Source organism: Mustela erminea, chromosome 4 (assembly GCF_009829155.1).
Source record: "Mustela erminea isolate mMusErm1 chromosome 4, mMusErm1.Pri, whole genome shotgun sequence".
Classification (NCBI taxonomy): domain Eukaryota; kingdom Metazoa; phylum Chordata; class Mammalia; order Carnivora; family Mustelidae; genus Mustela; species Mustela erminea.
Genome location: NC_045617.1, coordinates 30,916,906 through 30,934,626, shown reverse-complemented (window position 1 = coordinate 30,934,626; position 17,721 = coordinate 30,916,906). Strand labels below are relative to the sequence as shown.

General features: G+C 40.9%; 1 protein-coding gene across 2 annotated transcripts in view; it reads right to left on the bottom strand.

Moving 5' to 3' along the window:
* Positions 1-5,805: 5,805 nt before the first annotated feature.
* Positions 5,806-17,721, bottom strand: part of SIM1 (SIM bHLH transcription factor 1) — a 72,601-nt gene continuing 60,685 nt past the window's right edge. For both annotated transcript variants that reach the window (XM_032338964.1, XM_032338965.1), the window contains exons 11-12: positions 13,335-13,737; positions 5,806-11,314 (exon numbers count right to left, since the gene is read on the bottom strand). In XM_032338964.1, the coding sequence (XP_032194855.1) occupies positions 10,584-11,314; positions 13,335-13,737 (1,134 nt within the window). In that variant the 3' untranslated portion in view covers positions 5,806-10,583. The remainder of the gene's footprint in view (positions 11,315-13,334; positions 13,738-17,721) is intronic.

The window sequence follows — 17,721 nt, the reverse complement described above, 5'->3', positions numbered from 1 at the left end:
AGGGGACTGGGGTGCGAGGTAAGGGGGTGTGGGGAGAGGGAGGGAGCGGTTCCTGCGTCGAGGATCTTTGCTGCAAAGGAAGGAGCCCAGAGCCGCACACTGGCGAATCCGAGAGGGTCATTGCCAAGCTGGCTCAGGACAGCCACAAGGGGAGTTCAGAGACAAAGTGAGTCCTGAGGCGGGAGGGGGTTGTGGCCGTGGGGGAGGAGTTGGGGGGGGGGGTCAGTCAAGGGAGGTCATGAGCGCAGAGTCCGGAGGAGGGGAGCTGAGGGAAAAGCTGAGGGAAATGGAGAGGGAGTGGAGGGCTGCTGGAGTTCTCCTCACCCAACGCCCCCGCCGTGAACCTCTGGAGTCAGGGGCCCCTTGGGTTTTATCTGCAGTGCTGAACTTCGTACATGGAGGCACTTGGTCAGTGTTAACTGGATGCTGACTGGATGATGAATGAGGGCAAGTGGAAAATGGCAGGAGCCTATTCTCAGGCATTGCTTCCTCGGACGCTCACGAAGGTTTTTTGGGGGATGGGAAACCGTCCCATAACACCCTCGTTTGCCAGGTCAGAGTCACCGGGTTCATGAGACAGGCAGGCAGGAAAGAAGGGCAAAGATATGGTGGTATTTTGAGATGTTGGAAAGAGAAATCAAGATATTTCAGGAACGCAAGGATCCCAGAGCCCTCGGTCTTCAAGTGAGGACAGGATTCCGGGTGCTCTCAGGACTTGAAACGGAAGCTGGGAGAACGGAGCCAAGATTAACTGAGCGGGAGGGAGGCCTGATACACAGAATCCGGGTTCCTCTGGGAGCGTGGGTGTGCGCGCCCGTGGGCGGGCGTGTATGTGTTTATAGGCCTAAGAACACTAGTATGTGTAAAAACCCAGGGGAGGAGCTGAGGAGAGCCAGAAAGGAAAGGAGGGCGAGAAGGGCAGGTGGATGAAGAGAGCTGCCTGCCGGCGGCTGAAAGGGCCGTCCGGAGAGGCATCGGGACGTCAGACGTAAGGACAGAACTTCACGCCTGATCTCCATCGCCCCCTTTTAAACAGTGCCACGTAAGGAGTTATCATTCATTTTTGTAGGTGTGACCGTGACATAATGGCTATAGACGCCTATTTTTAAAAGTCGTTCTCATTGAGAGATGGTCACTGAAGTAAAATAACATGTCTGCAAGATGAGAGGGACTGGAGAAAAAGGTGAACATTTTGGCGTAATACAGTACGACAGGAAGTCTCCAAAGAAGGAGACCTGGCCGTAAACCCACCAAAGGGAATATGAAAGACTGCTAGAATTTTCCAGCTGTCTTACTTCCTTTTGAGGCCATTAAGTGGAACACTAGCAATGTCCATGAAAGAAAAATGAATTTCAAAAATGAAACAGCCTATGTCTTACATTAAAAGACACTTTCTACAGAGGGACCTGTGTGGCTCAGTTGGTTAACTGTCTGCCTTTGGCTCAGGTCATGATCCTGGGGTCCTAGGATCAAGTCCCACATCGGGCTCCCTGCTTGCCCCTCCCCCTGTTTTATTTTTTATTTAAAAAATAAATAAAATTTTTTAAAAAGACATTTTCTACATACTTTTTCAGAAAAAAACCCCAGGGTGGGGCGCCTGGGTGGTTCAGTGGGTTAAAGCCTCTGCCTTTGGCTCAGGTCATGATCCCTGGGTCCTGGGATAGAGCCCCCCCCCACCTCTGCTCAGCGAGGAGCCTGCTTCCCTTCCTCTGTCTCTGCCTGCCTCTCTGCCTAGTTGTGATCTCTGTCTGTCAAATAAATAAAATCTTTAACAAAAAAACAAACACAAAAACAAAAAAACCAAACACCAGGGTTAAGTATATAGCAGATGTAGGTATTTAAGCAAGGTACACAGGTGACTGAAAGTTTTTAAGGAATGTACTTGCTAGTTTTTCCACTTCTTCTCCTCACCACCCTGAAAAAATTTCTCAGCTATTGGTACCTTTCAGTTATATAACAGAATTGCAAATCTTTATTAAAAATGTGTCTCTGGGGGCGCCTGGGTGGCTCAGTGGGTTAAGCCGCTGCCTTCGGCTCAGGTCATGATCTCAGGGTCCTGGGATCGAGCCCTGCATGGGGCTTTCTGCTCAGCAGGGAGCCTGCTTCCTCCTCTCTCTCTGCCTGCCTCTCTGCCTACTTGTGATCTCTCTCTGTCAAATAAATAAATAAAATCTTAAAAAAAAAAAATGTGTCTCTGACCTTTTAAATGGAAAAAGGTTTAGCATCCCATGGTAGATAAACCTGCCTAGCCTAACTCATGGGGCATATGACTAACACAAGGCCTGAAATTAGGAATTAGAAATATAGAAGTAGGGACACCTGAGTGGCTCAGTTGGTTAAGCCTCTGCCTTGGGCTCAGGTCACAATCCCAGGGTCTTGAGATCAAGCCCCGCATTGGGCTCTCCGTTCTGCAGGGAGCCTGCTTCCTCCTCTCTTTCTCTGCCTGCCTCCCTACCTACTTGTGATCTCTGTCTGTCCAATAAAAAAATTAATTTAAAAACTCTTAAAAAAAAAAAAAGAAATGTAGAAATCCACTGAATAATGAACCCCAATTACTGCCTGGATGATTTTTCTCCCATTAGATCCCAATTACACTTTCCCAAGTCAACTCCGGAGACTTTACCCATAAAAAGACTCCATGGGTTCAGCTTTTTAAAAAATATATATACTACACAAAGCTATTAGAAAATCCTCACCAGAAACTGAGAATGATTTCCTTATGGCTCAGGAGATACTGCCAAGATTTCCTTTAAGGTTTACTTAGATGGCACCCCAGTAAGATTCCCATATGGAATTACTCCCCACACAGGAGCCTGACCTGGGGGAAGCTGAACAAAGCAAAGATTATTTACAAACTCCCAAAGCAGGGGCTGTTTTACATTTCTCCCACCCTGGATCTAATTCCATCGGTAAATACAGCACATGTTAAGTTATAAAGCATAATTATGAAAAGGCCGAGAAGTGCTACAAAGGATCGGCCTTCCTGATACTGTGAGGCAGAGACCAAGGGCCAGGGATGGCTGAACAGGCTGCCCACGGTGGTGGCACCCACGAGTTACCACAATCCCCAGGCCAGCGAGATCCCAGCGGGCTCCTGCTGTTGCTTGAAGACATCTTATAGGAATCATCTATGTTCTGGGGGGGCAGATTGCCTGTCAGATAACTTTTGAGCAGTTTCCTTCACGTGAGGAAGACACATAATGTGGTAGAGTTTGCGACAGTCCAGTAAGCTCTACCCTCAAAGTAACCTTGAAACCAGGCCCTTGAATAATACAGGCAGTGCTGACACATCTGTTCTCGGTGGGGTGGGCTTTGATTGGGCTTTCTGCAAAGAGGAAAGGAAGTTTTCCATGAAATAAAGCAGAGTATTTAACAACAACAATGAAAGAGCAATAGCTGTTTTTGGTGCATATCCTGAAAACATTGGGTAAAAATCTATAGCTCTTCTTTTTTTTAAAGTGTAGTTTTCAATTACACTTTAGACCACTTGTATTTTATTGAGAAAGCCTCACTTTTTTTTTTTTTCAAATAATAGGGATCCTGTTAAGATACTATTACCTGTAATTAATTGCGCCCTAGACGTTCCTTGGTATCATGTTCATAAAAGAAACATTAGAACATTCATTTGGCAGGAAGCAAATTATTATGCAAGCGGGTGGCAGACCTGGCCTCTGTCTCCCTCAGGCGGGTCATCATGTGTCAGTGGAATAATGGAGAAACAGCATCTCTAGCCCTGAGACCATACATGGGGCTGTTGGAGCGGCCCTAGACTAAACGAAGTGATCTGTTTTATGTAACCGCCATGCAGACACTCTTTTATTTTACTTTTTTAATTACATAAAGAAAGCAGAATGAAGTAAGGTAAAGTTTTGGAGTAAACCTGCCTGGGTTCAAATTTCTTCTCCGCCATTGCTGGCTGCGTCACTAAGTCATGTACCAACTCTGAGTTTCCCTTTCCTCAGTGAAACGGAGCACATTGGTGTTCCCTTCAGTGATGGTCTGTTCAGACTTCAGTGACAATCTAAGCTTGGTTCAGTGCCTGTGACATGCAACTCAATACACGCTTGTCGTTTTTAATGGCTATCTGAAGAATTTACACTTTCAAAGCACAAAAGGGAAATCAAGAACCATCTCTATGTGCTTTCTTAGAATGTCCTACAATGAAGAAGATTCTTGGGCGCCTGGGTGGCTCAGTGGATTGGGCCTCTGCCTTCGCCTCGGGTCGTGATCTCGGGATCCAGGGATCGAGCCCTGCATCGAGCTCTCTGCTCAGCGGGGAGCCTGCTTCCCCCTCTCTCTCTGCCTGCCTCTCTGCCTATTTGTGATCTCTGTCAAATAAATAAATAAAATCTTAAGGAAAAAAAAAGATTCTTGGTTTCTATGCCTTTTGAGGCATAGGTATGTATTCCATAAATGCTATAGATCAAATTGAAAGCATAGTTCCTTTGCAGTATGAAGTGGTGAAAACAATTTTACTTTCAGAAACTAAAGCGCTAAAAAAATTATTTACAGAATCATATTAAAAATATCTGATAAATGTTATAATATTAATGTGATGGTATTTGGGGCAGCTTTATCAAAAAAGCTTTATGAAATACGAACATTTCCATTGAATTAAAAATACATTGTGTAAGTTTGTCAAATCAGCTGATGGTTGACAATTTCTAGAACACATGAAGGTATATCAAAAAACCCTGGAGAAGGAAAAAGAAACATGCTTGGTGTTATGAACTACCTGAAAATCTATTTCTGTTTGACCTGAATTACTAATTTTAGATTTAAAAACTACTTTGGATTCCAAAATCTAAATTATTCAAGATGTGGGACACCTGGGTGGCTCAGTGGATTGAGGGTCTGCCTTCAGCTCAGGTTATGATCCTGGGGTCCTAGAATCTAACTTAGGGTCAGACTCCCTCCTCTGCTCCCCCTCTTTGCTCCTGCTCTCTCTCTCTCTCTCTGAAAATCAGTAAAAAATCTTTAAAAAATAAAAAAATAATAATAATTCAAAATATGATTTTTAACATGTTTTTGATTGACAGCAAATTTAAAAATATCATTACAGGTTTTCTTTTCCCTTGGGCATTATAAATATAATATGTACTTTTAAACTTCTTGCTTTATTTTAGCAAAGAGGCAATCACACAGGAGTCTTTCCTAAGATGTTCTAAATTGAGAAAACCATTTTCTAGTATCTAGTAACAATCAGACCCATTACTTGATAGCTATTGTGTATATGTGTAAGTTTCTATTGCTAGGTCCTGTAAAGTGTGTGTGTATGTGTGATGTGTTACCTATTCCAACAGAATCTAGAACTAAAATTGTTCTTATTTCTTTACAGTTCTAGTCTTCTAGTGGACAGTCTGTTTTGTCCTATAGAGACCTTTCATTCAATGAATAATTCAGACTCAAACTGCATATTGGTAACTATATTTTAAACCAAAAAAATTCCTCACATAATAAATACATTTTATGCACATTAACTTCAAATTTACTTCAGAAAGCTATTTACAATATAAATAATTATAAATGGGAACACTTTGCAAGATATCATTGACATAGCTAATATCTTCTACTTTACATTCCAAAGTAAAAGTTCAAATTACAGATTTATACTATGATACCACTAAAAACTATACATTGCAAGATGGTATTTGAAATATTGGCAATCAGTATCTTCTTTCACAAATATAATCCTTTTTATAGCATGTCAGTCAAAAAACAAACATAAAATATTTTTATCTTTTTTGAAGTGCCTACTCATAAGTTTTACTTTTTGAAATATTTCCCTTTGGAAAAAAAAAAACGGAAAAAAGTTACAGTACTTCTAAAAATTTTTCCACGCCAATTTCATTTCTTTTGAAATGTAAACACACCAGGGTTGTTGGTGTAAATTCAGCTGTGATTAAATGTGTTCCAGATCAGCAAATTAGAACAAATTCTCCACTATATAGGTATATGAAAGCAAAGTCCCATGCAGCGAAATTTTTGCAATAAATTAAATTGTAAGTGTTTGGTTCAAAAGTTTTAGGATTTCTTGTGTGAACCATCAGTTTTTAAAGAGCACAGCAGAACAGAATCTTGTTACTTGCTTTACAACTGTGTGTGTGTGTGTATATATATATATATACACATATATATACACACATATGTATATACACACATGTATATACACATAAATATGTGTGTATAGAGATACACACACACACACACACACACACACACACACGTGTAGCCTTTCTGCATACAGTCCTAGAGAAGGAACTCTGAACAAACCCCTATTTAATATGAGCACAATATCACATTTTGAGTTAAGCACTACCCGTACAACTCCTGTGCACAAGAAATGAGCGCCACATGGTCATTTCCCCCAAGAACATTTTCTTCGTAAGATACCCTTTGCATGTGCCCATAGTTGTCCTGTCATTCATTTAAAGTTTAGAATGATCTTTTATCCACAATGCATGTCCCAGTAAAAACTAACCAGTAGGTTCTGCTGTCTTAGAGACAAATCCCTATTCACAAAAACTGACATTTACATGAAAATTGAATCACTTATTTGGAGAGCCATAGGATTTACATTCTTTAAATCATTCAGAAAGTAAAATGTATATCTATGTTCTATGGTTTGAATGAACTGAGGAACCAAATTTGGGCATTCAAACTTGTTTAAAGCAAAGAAAGTGTATTAAAGTGTAAGCTAGTCCACTGGGCAAGGTAAGTTACCCCCAAATAACCAAATCGTCACTTTTCCAAGTATCAGCATTCACTCTGTCACTTCCAAACACTACTAGTACTAATAGAATTGCACTGAATATCTTAGTCATGTCCTGCTCTTGAACGGGAGAGTGAGCTATAAAATAACATAACTGTATTCAGAATGTCTCTTTAGCTGTAGTGTCTTCTATCAAACTTGTCTAAACCAAGGTCTAGATCTTGGATGGTAAAAAGCGTTTCATTTTATTTTAAGATAACTATGCATATTTTCCAAATGACCTTTTATTGAATAGATCCTTATCCCTCGTTCAAAAAAGAAAAGAAAATGGAGCATATTATCCTTTTCTGGAAGATCCCATTAAAGCTTATTTTAAGTGGGATTCTCTGCCCAAAGGCAGCATGTGGCAACAGGGTGTAGAGAGAATTAAGAATAGTACCCGATGGAAATATTCTAGCCCTATAAAATATAATCAAGAGAGAATGAGTGGATTTTCTGTATAAACACTGAAAGTTAATTACTTATTGCATCCTGTCTCATTTTGAATGTCACATCAGCACTCTATCATATTATCCTAGATCAGGCAATTATGGTTTAGAAAAGCTAGCCCATTATATTCAGCATAGTAGGTCAAAAGATTTGTGAAACTGAACAACACCTAAATGTCCATCTGTAGTGTTTATGACATTAATATTATGCATCCAAAAATAATACATCAAATCTGTATATTCTCAATAGTTTTAATAGAATTTTCTCAAGGAATATTGGGAAAATATTTATTTCTTTGGTCATCCAAATTGTTAAATTAGGTCTGACAGGTAGGTAAAATGGGCGATAAGGATATTCTTACTATTACTAGAAAGCATGAACTTTGTATCATTTAATGAATTGCTACCTATTACACTAGCAATTGGATATAGCACATTTTTATGAATCCAGGTGTGATAGAAGAATCATACTTCTCTATTTCTATCGAGTATCATGATTCTCAACATTTAGCAAAGTTATGGAACTCAAGGATTAAAACTAAGGCCAATTTAACTTTAACTAAGTAAGTTATTGGGAACATATGCATTTTACATCCTGTATTTTAAAAAGACACAGTTGACATCTTCATTATGAGGAAATATGTTCCTGGACAGAACAAGATAATGTAGATTTTAAATACATTTTAACATATTGTGTATATTAAAAAGATACTTTGTCATAAACTATCTCATCTTATTTTGGGGCCATTTTGTAATAATCATGCCACATTGCAAAAATTGTAAGCTTATAATACTGTGGACCTGGAAGGCATTATATGTAATGTAATAAATCTGCCACTATAAAATTATTGACCTGTAAATTAAATAAATTGTATTTAAAACTGAGTCGCCTAACAAAATTTTTAATTAGGATGTAACATAGATATTTCTGTCTTCACTTAAAAATATTGGTCATACCATTTTAAAGAGCATTATTTCTTCTGATTATCCCCTATTGGTAGAGTGCATAATCTATTTTTCACCAATTAACTATCTGCCATTTTAGGATTTCACTGAAGTCTCTTCAATGGTGTTCTTTTCTTTCATATCAGTTCCTTTTCCTTGAGTCTGAGGACTCTATTTATTTTTGGTAGCGTGTATGTCCATCAGTAAAACCCATCTGTATAGATTTCCTTTCCAAAATACACCATATTCTTCCGATATCTGTACCTTTGAACCACTTACCCACCTACAGAATTCCCCCCAAACTTTAGCATTCCTAAAACCTTATTTCATGTTTCAAATTGATCAAAAATCTATTTTAAGTATTCCAGAGGTTTTTCATGAATATTCTTCTCAAAATCACTACAAACTTTTTGCTTCCGTAGTTTAATGTGTAGTTTTTCTTGTTCTTTGAACTTTTTTGGAAGTATATACAATAACCACTAACTTTCTCACTTACACTTTTTCCCTTTATGACACAAATGTTGCTATGTCATACCCAAGAAATACTTATGTAATTTCATGTCACTTCTGTTGTCATATACAAATGACCCCCTCTTCATCTCTCAGATTATCATCATTCAGATTGTCACCTACCTATAAACTGCCAAATAACTGTGTTAAATGAGGAAACTAGAGTACTAATCCCTGAGTGGTCAGTGTCATGTTCTGTCTTCAAAATCATGAGTCCATTTCTTCCAATACATTCCCCTCCTTGCAGATGGCAAGGGTTGCAGGCATGGGACGCCTAGGAAATACTGCCTAAGAAACTTCTCTAATCGCTTGCGTGATTTAACTTTGCTTTGATTACTAGAGACTAATGCATGAAATAAATCGTCCTTGTTTTCCTGTTCCCTCACCAGTTTTTACCATCCACATTCTGGCTGAACCAGAAAGTTGACTATAATTACACATGCCTAAAAGAACCCATGTACCGGCTGAAGTTACAAAGAACCCGGACCTCTGCAGGAGTGCTGACAAGTCAGAATGATGGTCTTGACAACGGACAGTGGAGAGCTAATGGGTCAACAACTCTAATTCTGCCGCACCGATGATCCACAGAACCAGGGCACGTCAGAAGGGCCATACAGACAAAGAAAGTAGGGCCCAGGCACAGTGAGCGATACATCAATATTCCCAAACTAACTCACAGCCAGGGCCAGGACTGGAACCCAGAGATCTTGCATTCAAGTCTGCTGGGTTTTCTACCGTCTCGCACGAACTTAACACCAAGGTCATTGTTTCCACCGTTCACAGACAATAGGGAAACGAGCGCTTAGCGCTTAGCGTGTTGCTTCATTTGAAGTGACTCTTACCCTTTTGGCCACCTGTCCATCAGCCCAAGCTTTTATCTTGGGCTCTCCCTGAGGCTTTCCACATGTTGTCGCACTTGCACATCTGTGCTCTGAAATGTTCTCGTGCACACTGCCGCCATGTAGCCCTCCACTGGCTTTCCTTAGTTCTTTTATGCACTTATCGGCCTTTTTTTGTTTGATGTATTGGTTTGAGTCTTTTATTTGGTTGGTTTTATAGCCTCAAACATATTGATTACGTATTTAGAGGCTTAAATTTTTGTGTTGAGATATCATTTCATTTCTCTCTGTCTCTGGCCTTTCCATCTTTCCTAAACTATTTCCAATTGGACGCACCAGGTTTTTGATGTGTGTCCCAACATCTTAGTCCTTTTACTTAGAAAACCCTTACTGCTATGTCAGTGTGATCCTGTTCCTCGTCTAACTCAAAAGGTGAAAAATCACCACTTCCTGATTGCTTCTAATAGATACCAGGTGGAAACTCATTCTTGTACCATACCCGGAACCATTTCCCTAATTTATGCCTGAACCAAATGGGCTGACTGGTTGAAACCACAACCAAGAAACCAGTTTACAAGATGTAGCTCTCTCTCTTTCTCTCAGTTATTTTAGGAATGGAAATTTCTTTAATAAGCTTAATGTGCTAGGGTTAAGAAAACTTACCCATTTGGGTTGTATTTGAGGTCTCCAGTCAACATTTCTGCATGTAAAGTGTACACAGCAGTGTGTGGACGGTGGTCTGTGTGTGTGAGGTTTACTGGAGCATCCCAGTGCAATGCTGTCTTCTACCAGTCCTTTAATGTGGTATATATGCTCATTTAATCTACACAAGTACTTCTCAAATCAAAATTTATCTATTCTGGTTCCCATATAATTAGAGGGGCAATTTATGTATTCATTTAACTCCATTATCTGCATGTAACCCTGAATGCTAGTGCTCTTTGATTTCACAGGAACACATGTCAAATATCCAGTAACTTAAATTATCCTCTCTAACCATCTGTGGCATAGTAAATGCTGGTAATGGGGCATTAAACTATAAATATGTTTCAGAGAGCCTTAAAGAACAAAATATTTTAGAAAAAAACATCAGCTTCCATTGGTTATTATAACAGATGTTCCCTTGTGTCCCTGTGCCGGGTCTGGCTGCATCCTTAGATGGGAAGTTACATCAAAGTGTGAGCCATTACAGCCCAAGGAATAGTTTCTAATGGTTTCACTGTCATATAAGTGCTCCAGGGCATATCCAGTTAATGTGTAAGCATGCTTATCAAAATACTGCCGGTGAGAACCAAAGCAGTTTGGAGAGACGGCAGGATGGTCTCCTGCTGTCTGATGTGGAGACATGTCCGAATGCAGATAGTCTTTAGCTAGGATCAAACTGGATTTTGAAATGCGATCCGAATTGGGGCTACTTATTCGAGACAGTGCAGTGGGACTGTTGTCATAGTCATTTTCGTGAGGGCTCAGCATCTTTCCCTCTCTCTGCTGGATGTGGTCACACGGTGAAGTGTTGGCAAGAGCCGAGCTGTGGCAGACTTCCCCCGCTGGCGGGGGCTGTTGGTAGTTTGCAAAACAGAGGGAGTGTTTTTTTCCAGCTCCATTAATGGAAGCCAGTTGGTCTGGGGGGGCCTTCCTTAGCTGCAATCTGTTCTCTTCTTCTTTAATCATTTGCTGGGTGGCTCTTATCAGAGTTTCAATTTTGCTAGGTTCATGTGGGCTACTTTGATACTGCTCAGTGCGGTATCGGTCACCTGATTCGCTGGCAGACCCAGGGTCTGGAGAACTGACCACACTATCTTCATCCCAATGACCTCGCCCTAGAAATTAGAAAAAGGAAAAAGTAAGTGGTCTCAAAATTGACCCCCAAAACTGTGTGTTTCTTTTTCCTATTAAAAGAAAACTTCATCTTTCATTTTAAATATATGCATCAATATTTGAAACAGACGTGGGCTCACACGACAAAGCGTCAATGTATTGTACTGGCGTTCATAGTTTTCAGTGGCTTTTAAGTGCAGATGGAGTTTATCACAAGTTTTTTAGAAAGTAAACCTTGCCCATGGGTCCTAGAGGCCAATTAACAAAATGATAAGAGTGTTTATACTTCTCCATGTATACATATCGTTGGACCTGTCTGACTGCAAATAATAAAAGAAAATGCATAACATTTGGTTGATGAGACTTTCTAGAAAGTCTAGAAAATGCTTTCCATTGAGTTTGAGGAAGACAATGACAGAGACTAGACTACCTTCCCAATTCCAAATAAATCATCTAAAATGTTAAAATCGTTAAGTGTATCCTAAGTAGAATTACAATAAAGCTCTAATGTTAGTTTTAAAACCATTCGAGGGTTAGATAAATGCATATATATTCATAAGTACATATATGTATACATGCATGCATGGATATAGATATCTTGTCCCAATCAAAAATATAAATATTGTCTCTTCAAATCTAGAGATAAAAATCTCAGTTTCACGTATACTCATACAGTAACTCTGGTATCTTAGTTTCTGAAGTAAGGTAAAGAACAAATAAATATTTAAAATGTTAATAGCAATCTGTTCTGAACCCCAGAGAGAGATCTAATACAAAGGAACAATGCATCCAAAATATATTCCATAAGCTACATTATTCTTAAAGCAGTGTGAAGTCAATAGAAAAAGGGAAAAGAAAAGCAGGGAGGGACATATGAAAGCTGTGAACTGCTTAATGCAGAAGAGAAGCCCTGGATCACACTGTTAGTTGCTTTCCTTTTCCTCTTTCTTCTTATTTTATTTCTAATATTTTCTTCCAGACCATGTAGGTTAAGCCAGGATTTTCGCTTCACTCCATTCTTTGGCAAGCAATTGCCCTTTGCCCTGGGTTTCCATTACCAGTCTACCATACTAGAGAAACTCAAAGCAAAAGCAGAAACAAATGAAAATCCTTCGTGGAAGGACGCCAGTGCCTGGGTGGCGTCTGACGGAGACCACGGGTGACTGCGACATTGTTCAGCACGTTTCCCTAAAGACCCAGCAAGAAGGGTAATAGTACCCTGTTTTGAGCAACCTTAATGTCACTGACTTTCAATGAAACAGGGAGGTGTCAGAGACCTGTCCGGGCTCCAGTCTGGAATGGACAGAACGGGCTCTCCCTCACCAGTTCACTTTGAAATGAACAAAGAAGAACGTCATTGACCCTCAAAGCTTCCACCACAGCGCCCGTTTCTATGTGGTTGTAAAACTGTACAATAATCCCACGGTGACAATCTCCATGGGTTCGGTATATCATTCCATCTTTCACCCACAGAAAACATTATGGGTTTTCATAATAATGCAGGAGGGGGTGGTTACCAGTATTTAAGGCCCAGCGGAGGGATCAACCACCTGTGACGTGAGCGACAGACCGTACAGCAAAGCCTGGACTCCCCAGGAGGTCAGTGGTGGCCTCACTGAGAAGCACTGCTGATGAGCCCCAAAACTACAGAGGTCTACTTTTGAAGCATCAGAATACAGAAGAAAATCATACGCAAGAAATGTAAACGCATACATATTCCATGTTCAACGGACTTACTCAATATTTGACTTTCACTTAATTTCTACAGTTTTTATGATGTTTACACTGGGAATCATTTTTACTCACATGTCAAAAATAAATGCACCTGGCAAGCATGAGCAAGATTAGTACACCTAAAAAGAGTGGCTGCCTTTTGTAAAACCCCACTGATGCCAGTTCCTGATTTATCAATTCAAAGGAGAAAACCACCAGGTCAGTCCCTGCGGCATCAAACCTAGAATCTCAGAAACCTGCCCAGGGGCCCAATGCTGCCAGCTCAGGACTCATTTCAGCTGCCCTTACCGTGGATCCTGTGGATGGAAGCGATGTGAGGCATGCTGTTTTCATAGGCTTCTCTGCTTTCTGGGGAAGACTTGGTCAGGGGCAAGGCTGCGCGAGAGCCCCACCAGGGCTCCCTCCCGGCCTGCGGCGTGCCCAGGAAGTACCTGCCTGCCTCACACCGGCCTCCCTCGCAGGCCTGCGTGTGGAAATGCCTCTCCTCCACCAGCCTGGAATGGTCCAGTGCAAAGCCGTAGCACAGAGAGCTGCGGTCAGAGAACTGTCTGTAGGCGCACGACGCGTCATGCTGAGAGCCCGGTCTCTCTGCGGGGTCCAGGAGCTGAGGCGAGGCGGTGTCGGTCAGGGGACTTCCACCCCACTGGCTGTCGTGATCAGACTCAGATCTTTCCGTGTGAAATCCTGAATACTGAAACCAAGAGAATGAAAAAAGTACATTTCAAAAAAAAAAAGGGGGGAAAGAAAGCCTTTTTATTCAGCCATACACCATGAAGGTCATGTTGACCTTAAAAGCACCAAAATAAACTCTACAAACTCTAGCCCCACACTGGGCACTGGGAATCACTTAATTAGTCACACAGGAGGTAAACGTGGTAATGACAGGGATGGAGGAACTAAACACCAGGCAGAGCAGAAGGGCTTCATGTGAGTGACCTCACCTCGTTCTTCTATCAACCCTTTAACGAAGATATTAGTGACCCATTGCATGACTAGAGAAACTAAGGCCCAAGAGAGAAAATGATTTGCTCAAGGCCACAGGTGAGCAGGTGGCAGAGTCAAAATTCAAACCCAAGACCTCTATCCCTTCCCACAGGTATTGCCAGAGAGAGAGCCCAAGAAAGCTCCATGTTTTATTCCAGTTCGCTGTTCAGATTTTTTTTTTCTTAATTTAAAAACAAAAGAAAAATAAGGCCCAAAGTGCTGTACCTTCACTCTTCACACTGGCCTGTGAACTCCCCAAGGGCCATGCTGGATACATGCTAGGAAAGCTAATGAAGGCTTAACTAATTCCATGGCAATATAACTCTTAAAAAGACTGGCGCATATAGGCTGAACCCAACCACTAGGAGGCATTTCTTCCTTTCCTAGGTAAAACTCCAAGTATGCTGGGCTCTTCAGGATAAAACAGCCGCGCAATACTGTGCCTCGTTGGAGTCATACCGCTCATCTGCTGTCAGTTAACTGATCCGGCATTGAAAGAAAATGCCAGAGGTTTGGCAGACCTCCCTAGGAGATATGCTCAGTTGGAAGTTCCTCATGAGGCACTCAAATTAATAATATAGTTTCTACCAGTTTTTGGTGACACAAAGCTAAACACAAGTCTGGGTCCCATACAGAGGTTACCTGTTCTGATAATCATAGGTGCCATTTATTGAGACCTTACAGTGTGTCTGGCGGTTGCTAATCATGGTACATACATTCTATCACTGAATCCTCACAACCTCCTGGGCAGTAACAGGGCTCTGTTTTACAGATGGGAAAACTGAATCGCTGAGTGTTCTAATAAGATGGAATGGCCACCTGCGGTCCACCCGGCTCAAAGCCTGCCCTCCAACCATGTTTTACAGAGAAAACACTGTCAAGGAAAAGAGGAGAGAGAAAAGGATCCAGTGTTAGAGACATTTCCAGAAAAGAAGCAGGAACCAAAATATAGTCTCTAGAACCAAAATATGAGTCCATTACATTTTTTCTCTTATCCCAGGAGAAAGAGGGATGGATGTGTGGTGCTGTGGGGGGCCCAGGAGAAATTCAGGCAGCTCTGGCTAGGGACTCTTGGAGCCAGAGAGATGTGGTACAGAGGTTCTGGGGGAACCCTGAAGTCTGCTAATAACACAGCATGATCAGGAAGGAGTTCTATACAAATTCCAAGCTCGAGATCTTTCTGTTACCATACCTCATTATTACTTTAATAATTTTCCAAGGGTACATATGGACTATCAGCATATGCCACCAAGAAAAAAAAAAATAGTAAATGCAACTTCTTTCCCTGAAGAACCACAAGGCACCCAAAGTACCATTTCTTTACATCACACTTCCATAGGCCATCAGCCTTTTCTCCCTATGAACACTGAGCTCTCATTTTATGAGACACCACCTTCACTTTCACTGAGGGAATGTTGGTACCCCTTTCCTTATTGAGGGGGGATCAGAGTGCCATACATTTGCCCTTTGGTAACACCATTTGTGCACCTGCCTAGGAAAATTTCAGATCATCGGTGCTTTTCCAAGCTAGGAATTGCCCAGACTCTTCTTGTTTTGATAAAAGTATAAACCAGGCCTATTTCTGAAGTACTCCAGTCAAGACTTTTGAGCCTTGTTGAGAGGGGAAAAAGCTTTCCCTGAGTGTGTATGGGAAAGTGCTATTGGCGCCGCACAGAAGAACATTCTGTCCTTCACTCACAAAGAAAATTCAACACAAGGCAACCCTGGCATACATGAGGTACATGTTTCAAGAGCACCCAAAGAAGAATTTGATGGATAAGCCTCTTGTCAATAGTCAGGAAACTATGACAGCAAGTACACTGTCCTTGAAGCAGGCGGAAGTTGGGTGGTTGAGTTAGACCAAGAAGATCGGTACAGAGCAAAAGACTAGAATCAAACCTTTGTTTTTCAAGACCTGTAAACCTGCACCTGCATGTATCATCAATCCTCTGAGCCACATTCACCCCTTTAAAATGAATGGCACTGGATGTAAACTCTGTTGAGAACCCTAGAGACCCACACATTGATCTGAAAAAATTTCAGGTGTTTGTCAAGTCTTAGAGGGAAGAGAGAGAGCAGAAAGAAAGGCGGGCGGCCAGTACATGCGGAATGTGCCATTCACTCAGTGGAAGTGTGAGGAAGACCTCACACCTACCTTTGCTGCTTACTACATATACAATCTTGGGCAAGTAATTTAATTTCTTTTGTCTCAACAGGAAAACGTTCATGAAGATACTTAATTTATCAAAGGCAAAACCAGAATGGGGGCCATTTAATGGAAGAGGAAATAGGTACAGGGAACCAAGAGAACCGGATTCCAGGTCCACCCCTGCTAGTAACTCTCAGGGTAACCTTGGGCAAATTACTTTAACTTTCTTAGGCTCCCCCATAAGTGATATTGGATTAGGTTAGATGCTCTCTAACTTTTCTTTCAGCTTTAGCATTCTACATGATAGAATCATTATTCAGTATCCTTTCTAGTGTTAAAACATAGGATTCCTGTGCCTGTCCTTATATTTTACTGATTTAAAGGAGATAAATTATTTAGAACTATAATCCAAGTCCAGGAATTTTTATTGTCATGGTTATAAAAAGAAAGTTGTTATGTAAGTTTTATTTTACTATTATGTAAATGTTCCCCCAAGTGTCCCCTTAAAGCACAAGTTTTATAGGGACTACATGATGCCTTTTGGTCAATAAATTATTATATTCTAGAGGCTTCTGACAGGATAATGGCAGCCATTTGAATGTGTACCTCTTCACAAATACTACCCCTAGAACAAAGAGTACAAATGGAATCACCCATGACCCATGCTATCGGCATTACTGAGAGGCAGAGTATGCTAAATCTCAATTTATAAAAAATAAAAATAAAAAGTCAAACAGCAAACACTATGAACCTGTGGGTCCAGAGAGCAGGATAAGGGCAGGTATAAGAAACTCCGAGAGTGAGATGTCAACCAGAGAATAGAGAAAGAGAGAAGTTTGAGAGAAAGAGAGAGAGAGAGTGAGTTTAGGACAAAGGCGAAACACAAAATTGTCCACAGAAAGAAAAAATACATCACAAGTAAGTGCTAAAATAAGAACAGAAGTCAGTATCTGGTAGTTCACCATACTGGCCACAGGGAAAGGGCTCAAAATCAAACAAAATCTAGGGCAGCAGCCTGAGACAAGTATCGCTTTCATAAGAGAAAAAAGTAAATTGAGAATGCGTTGTGTCCGAAAGGAGATAGCAATGAAAGGAAAGGAGGAAAGGGGGAAACTAGGGATCCAGAAAATAGAAAAGAAAAGAAAAAAAAAGACCGGTGAATCCCTTCTTTCCTCTCTACCACTGTCGTCATCCATTTACACAACTTATTTCACAATATTGATAAGATAGGGTGCTCTTTAAATAGTTGACTCAACCCATGAAATGCTAAGGAGTAGGGGGAAATATTAAACTCTCTATAAAACTTCTGTAGGAAAACAAAACATGAAATGGAAACACGATCAGCTCAGCTGATAAAAATTCTCATCAAATAACCAACTATGTCACAAAGGAAAGTTGTAAGACAACACACCAACCTAAAATAAGAACCTTTAACAAGCACACGCAATGTACTTGGGCACACATGCTCAGAACCAGAAGTGTTAAAACTAAGCAATGGACCCCAAAACCCCACCTAACAACAACAACAACAATAACAAAAGA